The sequence below is a fragment of the Asparagus officinalis genome, chromosome 6 (genome assembly GCF_001876935.1).
Source record: "Asparagus officinalis chromosome 6, Aspof.V1, whole genome shotgun sequence".
NCBI lineage: Eukaryota > Viridiplantae > Streptophyta > Magnoliopsida > Asparagales > Asparagaceae > Asparagus > Asparagus officinalis.
In genome coordinates this window covers 45,422,902-45,434,210 of record NC_033799.1, presented here as the reverse complement: position 1 = coordinate 45,434,210, position 11,309 = coordinate 45,422,902, and the positions used below count along the sequence as shown (strand labels likewise).

The window sequence follows — 11,309 nt, the reverse complement described above, 5'->3', positions numbered from 1 at the left end:
CCGTGATGGCGAATGCGACCGGGACTGTGATGGCGTACGGGTACTTGAACCTGACGAGTTCTACGGATGTTAAGGGTAGAGTGAGCGTGATTGGGGTTTTTAAGGGTGATATTGGGGTTGTGATGAATTGTAGTATGAGCTTGGATTGGCCTTTGGCGTCTAAGAGAGTGAAGTATAGAGTGTGTGAAGCTTATGTGGAGTGAGTAGCCGGGAGGGCTTCTGTCAAATATCGCATGTTTTTGTCACAAATATTGAAAATTCTTGCATATGTTTTGTTCCAGATAAATTTACATCTACCATGATCGAAATCTTCTAATTAGTGCAGACAGTCTACATGCGTCTGATGAGAGATCTGGATGTCTAAAAACGTTCGGGATGCGATTCAAATGTCTGATCAGAAGTTAGAGCAGCAAAGAAGCAGCAGGCAATTTCTGATTCTGGCGCACCAGCGCCAAGCCTGACCTCTGTCAGATAAGAGTATCAGCTCCTTAAGAAGGATTCTCATAATCTCCATTATCAAAACGTAGTGGAGTAATCATGACATTTATCATAACTGTTGGTTTGTTTAGTGAGCAGATACAGCTTGCCTTTGATTGTAAATTAGGAATTAACTCAGTTTATGAAGGATATTGGCCAATTGTGATTTGGTTTAAGGCTTCGGCCTCATGATCCGCTTCTAGGAATAGCGAAGAACAACCAGATGTGCACTTCCTACAAATTCAATGTGTGGACGAACTCTTCTAATTGGCCTGGTGCTAACTGTGGCAAAATTATGGACTGATAGAGAAAAGAAAGCTGTAGAATGTTTGGTGCTTGAAATGAGAGGGATAGAGTTCTTTTTTAGGCTTTGATCGAGTCGCTCAAAAAATTCAAAAAGTGAAAATTAGGAGATCTTCTAATTCAAGAGATAAAAGAATAAAGACATATTCTTCTAAATTTAGTAAGAGGAAAAAAGATTAAATTTCGAATTATGTAAGCGTATGACGAGGACCCAATATGTAATAATCACGAGATCGAGCTAAATTATTAGGATAATTAAGCATGTGAGAAAAGTCTTAATTCTCCATTTAAGGTATGCCCAAATCGTTTAACCCATCATATCCCATAACTTCGGAATTTCTTATTTGACAAAAGAAAGAATTTTTCTAATTAAGAAAATATTATCTCGTTATATCCTACATTTAAGAAGTAAATTTATTGACAATCCTATCAAATCCCGCAAATTCGGGAAAAAAAAAATCTTGGGGGGGGGGGGGGGGGGAAGTGAAAAATAAAATTGAAAAAAGTGACTCGCTTATAATACTTGAAGTGTTTGTTTGCATGCAAGTGACTGTGCAAATGAAAGGCAAAAACTTATCACATTAAATTTAATGTAATTTTGATTTCTCTTAAAAATTGTTGAATTCTCATTTAAAACTTTGTTTCGTAGGTTACAAGGAGGGGAGGTGGAAATGGGGTGAGGTGCATTGAGATGCAAGAAAGGATATATGTTTTTTGGTTCTTTTGGTTGGAGGCAGGGTGAATGGAGGTATATGAATTTTTCTTATTTGATTGAGAGGATGAGAGAAGGAGGTGAGATGATGCGTTAGTTAAAGTACAATAATAGCCTTTTATGGAGAACGTTTTTTTTAAAGAAAAGGACAATTATATATGAAAAATTGATAATGATATAAAAGTCGTTATAGAATAAACTCCCTCTCTCCTTATGTATCCCTCCAAATCAAAGAGATACTTCGCTCTCTTTACACTTTCAATTCATTTTGCATCTTCTCTCAGTACACCTCACCCCCACCATTCAAAAACCCTCTACTAAAAGGGTTTTTTTTTACCATCACCTCACCCCACCTCTCCTCCTACCAAACCAAGCCTAACAATACGTTTGGGAGTTTACTATTCATTTTTTAGCTCTTGGATTCATATCATGATGGTCCAAAATCTTTTACCTCCTCTATTCCCAATTTGGACATTATTCCAATTATATAGAATGGAAGCTAATGTATGTAACCTTTGTCAACTCCCTTTCCCTTTATTCCCTTTGAAAAAAAAGGTCCCAAACAATGTAAACTTATTTACCTTTCTTCCCATTTCCCTCATTCATCCCCATCCAAACAAGGCATAAGTGAAAAGTGGACACTACATTTAACTAAATGTCTTTAATCATATTTATCTATAAACTTTAATTTGCTACATCATCTTTGTTCCTATATCCAGATCGTTTCAAATCCTAATGGTCTATACACACACATACATACAAATAAACATTGTATTCCTCTCGTGCGATGACATTTATGTGAAGGTCAGTTCTTAAAAAGAGATTTTTCAAACTTTAATTGATATCATTCGATTGGCCAAACGTCTAACTAATATATTTCATCCACAAGTTAAGGGGTTCAAATAAATCTAGTAAAGTTTGATGTCTGATCTAGGTCAAGTAAGCCAGAGAAGAATTATAGACTACATTACTCTAATACTAATCTAAAAGTGTGAAGGGTGTTAACGTTTTTTACCAAATGCCCTCAATAAAAAACTCACTTGACAATATTAAATAATATCACCTCATCAATATCTTATATCAAAACTACTGCTTATAGGTATACTATATTGTAAGGATCTTATTGTTATTAATTATTATCTATCTATCTTTCTAATCTAATCTATCTAATATCTATTTAATACTACTCTAAAAGTGTGAAGGTGTTAAAAAAAATTTTCCCCAATACCTTCAACAAAAATCTCAATTAACGCCATTAAATAATATCACATCATCAATATCTTATATCTAAACTATCTAATCTAATCTAATCTATCTAATATCTAATATCTAATACTAATATAAAAGTGTGTTGCCATGTTAAAACATTTCTTCAAAAAATACCCTCTGAGTCATGCTAAAACACATACATGCATACATAAAAACACATGTATGAATACATAAAACACATACATACATAAACCATAACCCTTCAAATTTTTCTCATAACCACAAATTAAATTAAATGTAATAAATACACCTCCAATTTGCATTCACTACCATTACAAAATTAATTCAATTAAACTCCTTCTCTATTATTATATAATAATAATTCAATATAATAATATCTATTAACATGTACTAAAGAAATGATAATAAAAAAATAAATATTTATAATTAAATTAATAGGAATATTAAACATTTGATGTTAATAAAGCAATAAATACTTAGCTATATGTTAATAGTTATTTATAATATATCAAGTATATCATGAGTAAGCGTAAAAGTCCAAAGGCAACAAGGTAGTAAGCATTTACTCCGTAATCAATAGATATGAGTGTGCGTTATAATTCTTTCAGTTTATAACAAATTATTGTTAAAAGTAATAAACACATACATGTTTTCCCAGTAACATGCAAATAGAACAAAAATGCATAATATGATGCAAGTATTGATATTTTAGTTTATTACAACTTATTTGTTAAAGGCGGAAAAATGTTCGAGATTCTTATACGCGATTAAGATTTCTGATCAATGTACCATGAAGCTCAATTGATTCACCCAAGAAGTAAAATTTATCCTTTTTTCTTGAGTGAAAGTTTATTAGAAGAAAAAAAAATCTCATTTCTTGGTTTAGTATGATTATTGGAATCCAGTAAATAAGTTTGATTTTATCGATAAAATGGGTGCAGCTGCCAAAAAAGTGAGGTCGGAAGGGAGGCACTAGCTTTGGAGGTATTCGAGTAGGTCAAAATCTTTAATTCTTCATTCTCTATTTTTTATGTATTTTTCCTCTCATTTCTTGTTACATATCCATGCATGTATATTTTTAGGTACATGCCAATATATAGTATGTAGAAGCTAAAAAGAGACTATTAAGGATTCTGAGTTCTCTAAGTGAGGAAAAGCGAATTCTCTCCAATTAGATGATAATTAGAGTAGAGGTTCAACTCCTCTCCAATTAGGAGGATCCAGATCTTCTCCAATAATCTCAAAATTTATCCTATATTTGGATTTCAATGGATGAAATTACAGCACGTAGGATTTCTACTATTGTTTTGAAAATCACTTTTCTATTAAAATCCCTTATTGTGAAAACCAATATGACAATAGTGTAAAAGAAAAAAGATTAATTGAAATAAAATTTTCTAATTTATACAACTTGTACCCAAGATCTTGCCTTAAAACAAAAATGTTAATTTCTACAAATGATGCCTATGATTGGCCCTTGAAATTAGAATGAAAGTTAATGACTCGAATAATTGGATCCTCTAATTACCACCAAATTAGAGAGGAACTAAATTTGAAGTGAGGGCAACGTCCATTTTATGGTAAGTTTTTACTTCTGTTTTAATAAAAAATTATTGAAAATTATTTATTAAATTTGTTTTTTTTTGAGATGGTTTCATATGATCGAGTAACCGAGATTTTTCTAAACTTTTCTAACTTACCCTAAATTAACTATTGCTCGGAATTGTTTAAATGGGTTTTGATATAGGTTATGGTGTAGTTTTTAAAGTTTATAGAGGGTGAAGGGGAAGCTTATAAATGTTACTAGGGCTTATATGTAATTTATAAATTTGTGGTGGTACAACTACAACTCAACTCAAGAATCTAAATCTGCCACTGGTTTCACATATTTTGCACATATAGACCCTCAGTTGAATTTAGATTTACTTAAATACCCTAAAGTTTCTATAAATTGTATTTTTAGTACTAATTCCAGAGCCATCGGTGCTAAGGAGTATTAGTGCTCAAGTGGTGCATAGTTGCAAGAAGTTACATGCTGAAGAAACTGAAGTCTAAGTAGGATATTGGCATTCTTGGGCTACGTATTTTGGTTGATTTGTCGGTGATTGTGTGTAGAGCCTTAACACTACTTGATTCGTTGGTGGTGTGAAGTAATTTGGGGCTCTCATGAAGTACCCTCAGTCATGCAAAAATGATAATTCTCCCTCGAAAACTCTCATGCAATGCTAACTTTAAAACACTTTAATTCTTACAATTTGTTAAATTTACTATTAAACCTATCAAAATATTTAAATTAGATTAAGCCTTTTTATATTTGTGGTTCATTTGTAGTTATCTTTATGAGTGAGCATTGTAATATATATTTATACATGACAAGGATAATAACTATAATTATCCCTTGTGTTTGATAAGTTCTTATATAATTAAAAAATTTAGAACAAGAAACAAATACAATTTCACGTACAACGCACGTGCACTACACTAGTTGCTTATAAGTATACTATCTATATCTATAGTAAGTATCTTATTATTAGTAGTTATTATTATTATTAAGCTAAAAAATGACCAAAGTTGGATGGTTGGCAAGAGCATCGTATTTAATGAGATAACTTACATTAGAATAATAATTAATAAGATAGAACGGTATTTTGTTGACAGCGCATCTGAACTCTTCAGTATAATAATAAATATAGAGTCACACCTAATTTTTTTTTAAATAAAAGTCACATCCAATTTTACAGCAAAGATTGCTTATGAATAATGAAGAAAGTAGTACAATGTGGAAACAAGGAGTGACAATATGAACATATTGTTCCCTGTCATCTTCTGTACAATCCGTTTCTGCAAGTTTTCTTCTACGGTGGAAACTGGGCCGTGAAAGCCTTTTTGTTCTATGACAAAATTTTAAAATAGATTTATTAGAAATTTATTTTTTAAAATCGGCCCTTTTAAATTTTAATTAACATTTTCGATCTGATTTAGTCACCTAGCTAAAACCAGGTTGAAAATGATAATTAAAATTTAAAAACTTCACGAGATTTAAAATCTCATGAAGTTTAGTCGAGAAATTACTCAACCAAATCACGAAATAGACCAAGCCATGTGAAACTATAACCAAATTTCATAAGATTTGAAATCCAATGAAGTTGCATGGAGCATTTATTAGAGAGTTTGTATCGAGTTCTCTGTAAAAATAGGTCTGCAACTTCACAGGATTTAAAATTCCGTGAAGTTTCGGTGTATTTCTTTAAAGCTTCATTAGCGTGGTTAACCAGGTACTAAGCTTAACATGATTTTAAATCCTGTGAAGTTTTTAAACTTTATTTGTCATTTTCGACCAAGTCGAAAATAGCAATTAAATCTTAAAGGGGTTATTTTTTAAAAGTAAATTACTGATATGGTCTATTTTGAAAACTTATCCTTTTATTCAATAAAATTTTCAGTTTATATAAAACAATAATATTTTACTTACAAATATAATGATGTGAGAGTTGACAACAAGCACATTTCACTCTCTCCATTATTTGAGAGGTGTTTCAGTTATGAGCTTGATTTATTTAATAGCTTTTTTTAGTAACTTAAGAATGCACATATATTAAAATGCCATCAAATCATGAGTTACAAAAACAGTAGCCAATACTCTTATCATGGTTATTATTATTTTCACTACACACTAGTGGAAAACCAGACATCCTTGACGAGAAATCCCGTCAAGAATGGCTAATTCTCCGTCGCCGATATATATCCTTGACCGTTAGCCGTCAAGGATAAGCCGTTAGCAAAAGTCCCGTCAGAAAAGAATTAACCCTGATGGGGAGCCGTCAGTAATATATTTTACTGACGATAATACGTTGACGGTAAAATCAATCAGCGATAATGAATCATCGCTGACGATAATCCCGTCAGCGATATTATAAACATCACTGACGGGTAAACCATCAGCGATTAACATCGCTGACGACTTGTCGTCAGCGACGAACTAAATAACGCTGACGGCATTCCGTCAGCGATAATTTAAAACCGTCAGCGATAAACATCGCCGACGGCTTGCCGTTGGCGATGTTATACCAATCGCTGACGACATAACCGTCAGCTTTGAACATCGTTGACGGTTTTCCTGTCAGCGATGCTTATCATCAGCTAAAAAAATATTGCTGATTACACAATCAATTCCCTATACATACAAATCTTCAAACAACGACATTTCGATATATGTACATCATTCCAAATTTCACAAATATCTCGCATCCATTCAATTTTCACAAATATTCAAAATATGTACAATCCAAATTTCACAAACATCTCGCATCCATTCAATTTTCACAAACATTCGAAATATGTAAAATCCAAATTTCACAAACATTTCGCATCCATTCAATTTTCACGATAAGTTCTAAATCCACAAAAAATTTCCACAACAAACCATACAAGCATATATCTCCAATATAAAGATGTCCAATATACAAACACGAGTTTATTATATAACTCACTAAGATAGGTTATCTGCCCTATCCATGTCATCGTCCGCGTTGCCACTGGCGGCTACATCCGTACGACTCGTGCTCCCAATAGCATCATCTCCACTCTAACAACAAAATAATTTAAATTTAGAATCACATAATATTATGTGTAATCATGTTTTACATATATAACATGTATGCCTGTCTGCTACTCTCTCCACTATCAGTAAATGCCTTTTGAGAGGCCAAAAAGTTCATAATCTGGCTTTGCACCCGAGTAGGAACCCGCCTTCTACAAGATTTCATTATTTTCCTGGAAACCGTTGTAAAAGTAACAGTAGGGTGGATCACTCGCATAAGCTCCTCTTGAATATCCTCCCACATCTCCTCGAGAATCTGATCATCTAAAGTATTCATCACAGAGGAAACAAGCTGCATCGCCTGCAGAGTGCAATCCTCCTGCGACATGTAAGAGGGCCCCGAGGGCATAGTCGATGGCGTTGAAATCGGCGGAGGTTGGAATAGGGTAGACACCCTCTGAGATCCATCTCCCATCCACCTGGTCCTCCCCTTTTTGGGATGTCCACAAACTAAATGGCTCATATTATAATTTTGCTCTCTAGTCAAGAGCTCCTGGCTCTGTGCAACAACCTCAACATATGTGTTTTCCAGAGCTTCCTAAAAGACAAAACAATGAATTTAAGAATTGGCATTCCAATAATAAAAGATATATTTACCTAAACAAGTAAAATAAAAGATGAAGTTTCACAGTGGAATAATATTAAACAGAGGGTATCAGTAGCTTTTGTCTATGAAGTTGTTATACTCTGTAACTATATTGCATACCTCCTCCTCCTCCTTTTTATTTTTTTATTCCAATAAGCAAGATAGAATCACTAGATATTAAGTAATATTAGAAGTTCAGTAAAAAAAATTGGATTATATTTGGAACGTATGTCATTTTAATTTTTGGGACAGTCTGAAATGAGAAAAAGAGTGCAAACAGTAAATTCCCAACAAACGAACAAGCTAATAAGAGCTAAGATAATTCAATAATTTCAAGTAATAATTAATGTTGAATTAGATAACCTGCATTTTCTTGGCCAATTGTAGTTTTTGTTTCTTATTCTCATCGTCATCGTACCCCTTCTTAAAGTGAACCATCGTCCTTCTATGCAGTTCTGGCAGCGGGATAAAGGGAGCGTTCTGAGATTTAAAAATTTATTTATTAGTTTTATTTATTAAATATTCTAAGAAGCGAAGAGAATATATATAGAAGATTAAAAGACTTTATATCGTTGTCCTACAAAATTGATCCTCACTCTAAGCAAATGAAGTAGTCCCCGTATGATGATCATAATCTTTCTTCCATCGATTTAGTTTATTTCTCTGACATTTTTTCTTCAATATGAACAAAGAGAATTTTAGTACAAGCTATAATATACACTAAAATATATCACTAGTTTCAGATAAATAACTTGAATCTAATTAACTACTATACAAATTTACCCGGTGCTCCTCTTGGCCCCACAATACTATAAGTGCAGCTAAATACTCTGGCTCAACCCTCTTATCTCGCTTGTATATCCTCTCCCAGTTTTGACTGAAACAATCATAGCATTTCTTCTTTATCTCATGTCTCCACTCCCGAAAAGAATGATTGAACTTTCCCATGTATCCAAATAAAAATTCCCATCCTACGGGATTTTTTTTGATGTTGAAATATCTCTAAATATTAACATATAGTTAAGCATGGACAATTGACAGAATTGTAAAATAATTGATCTAAATAGAGGAATTTACCTAACAATCTCGATATATACTCTCTAGGACATAAAAGGGCTGCTCCTCAGCCTCATAATAAGGATTCATATTATCACTCCTTCGTATCAAGCATCCAAGATATGAGCTAAAGTTATTAGCCCATTGCCCGGTTGGAATCCCATTATGTCCCCGTCTTACAATTGCACGAAAACCATCCGTTGGTAACTTTTTTTTAAAGTCACTTCCCTAGCGTCCTTTTTTCTTGAAAAGTTTTTCTCCTACAACAAATACAAAATAATAAATATATCAACACTTTTATTTAATCAATTTTAAGCTCTTAGAATTAAAATTATTATTATTAAATACTCAAAAATTTTTGATCAAACTCACCAAATCTTTGTCTGATTTCATTTTTTGCATCAGATAATATCTCATCAATCTGTGGCCCCTATTCATCCAATCATTTTTTGGTAAGCATGTATTTTTCTGTCTGCTTGCGTCTGTACACCTCTGCACATGCTGGCAAAGGCCCGCGCTTAATCCCGGGAATATATGCTCGAAGTATCACTGGAGGATCTGCATATAATGGTACGGGAGTCGGCTCTTCCTCGCCCTCACCTAAAAAATAAAACAAATAAATTATCATTGTGCATATATCATGAATAAAAAATACTTAAGTTAAACTAAGTTATACCTGACATCTCTTCTGAACCCGGTGGCTCTTCATCGATGGATTGGTCTTGACTGGGGTTAGCTTCGAATAACCTCCTGTTAATGTTTTTAGACATCTGCAAGTTGAATAAATATACAAATTAATATAGTATAGATGCAATTTGGCTTGGTAAAAATAAAAACAAGATGTATTATTGCGTTACTAAAATTTTTATTTCACATCAAGTTTGTAGGCATCTGCAAACTGAATATACAAAATAAGATATTACATATTTATATACAATTTATATTGTCCAAAAGCTGAATATACAATTTGCAAACTAAAAAAAAGTTACATGAAGACCCGATTACAAATACTTGTTGTTTAGCTCCTATTAATGTCTGTGATAATATTTGAAATGTCTGTCTGAGTTGTTGGAGCATCCGTATCAAACACTACGTTTTGAGGGTACGAGAATTCATCGATCGCTGCATTTAGCTCATTGAAGTTGTTTATATAGCTCTCGTCATCTTCTTCATTGGTAGAAGGTTGAATATAAGCCTTAGAATCCTTGTACAGGACAACCCACTCTTCTCGTAGGATCTTTCACATAGAAACATTATCCCACCTGAGATGCAAACATGATTTTTTCATCACTATCAATTTCTTTATCGAGATTGACAATTGTAAATCCAAAGGGTTCCTTTTGAGGTTTTGTAAAACACTAACGAATCATGAACATCATGTATTTATGTTCATTTGGACCACCATAGCCGTAGAATATCTCCACCACATCTTCCAATCTTCCATAATATGTTATATTATTTTTAACCGGATTCTGATCTCTTCTGTTTGAGAAACATTCCCGTGAGAAGGTAGTCATGACACCACTATTCTGGGTGACCTTCGAATCATCAACCTTCATTGTGTGAAATTTATAACCGTTAACATGATACCCACTATATTGATTTACGGCATAGTAAGGCCGCTTTGCGTGAACCTTTACTTCTTCTGATATTTGATTATTAAGGACAAGTTGTTCCTGGATCTAAATATTAAAAATAAGAAAACTATTAAATCAATAATTTCTAAGTTTTTAAATCAATAATTTCTAAGTTTTTTACCAAAATAAAAATTAAAGATCGCTAAATTTAACAATACTTACTTCATTATTCAACCAAGCAGGGAATTCCTTCATATGCATTTCTTTAATGTCATGTACAGCTGTACTACCGGTAACTTCATTCTTAAGTTTTTCCTGATGTTACCTATTAATGTAATAAATTTATTTATTATTGTCAAAATAAAAATTAAATATTAAATAGTATTCAAAACTCTTTTTAGATATTTTACCTCTGGTATTCCGAGAAGATTTCAAGATTATTTACTACATATGCATGCGCTTGATCTAACAATATGTTAGTATAATTTTTGTTCAGCCCGCGAGAATAGAGAACTGTGTTATCCTTATTATCAATAGGTGCTTGAAGTTTAGTTTGTTCCCCTCTCATATAATGAGAGGTAAATAAGAAACACTCGGTTCTCACGTAACTTTTAGCTATTGAACCTTCTGGTCGAGCTCTGTTACGCAATTGATGTTTCATTAAACCCAAATATCTAAAATTGATAATTAATCAGATATAGATGTAAAGATATTAACATTTAATAGATATAAATATTGATAGGTAACGATTAAATTTTTCTAAATACT

At 32.7% G+C, this 11,309-nt stretch overlaps 1 protein-coding gene across 1 annotated transcript in view; it reads left to right on the top strand.

The window, feature by feature from the left end:
• Nucleotides 1–493, top strand: part of LOC109846119 (late embryogenesis abundant protein At1g64065-like) — a gene marked incomplete at its 5' end in the record, with an annotated part of 817 nt that extends 324 nt beyond the window's left edge. The window contains 2 exon segments of the mRNA XM_020415346.1: nt 1; nt 4–493. The exon segment at nt 1 is cut by the window's left edge and continues 324 nt beyond it. Of these exon segments, the coding sequence (XP_020270935.1) occupies nt 1; nt 4–203 (201 nt within the window).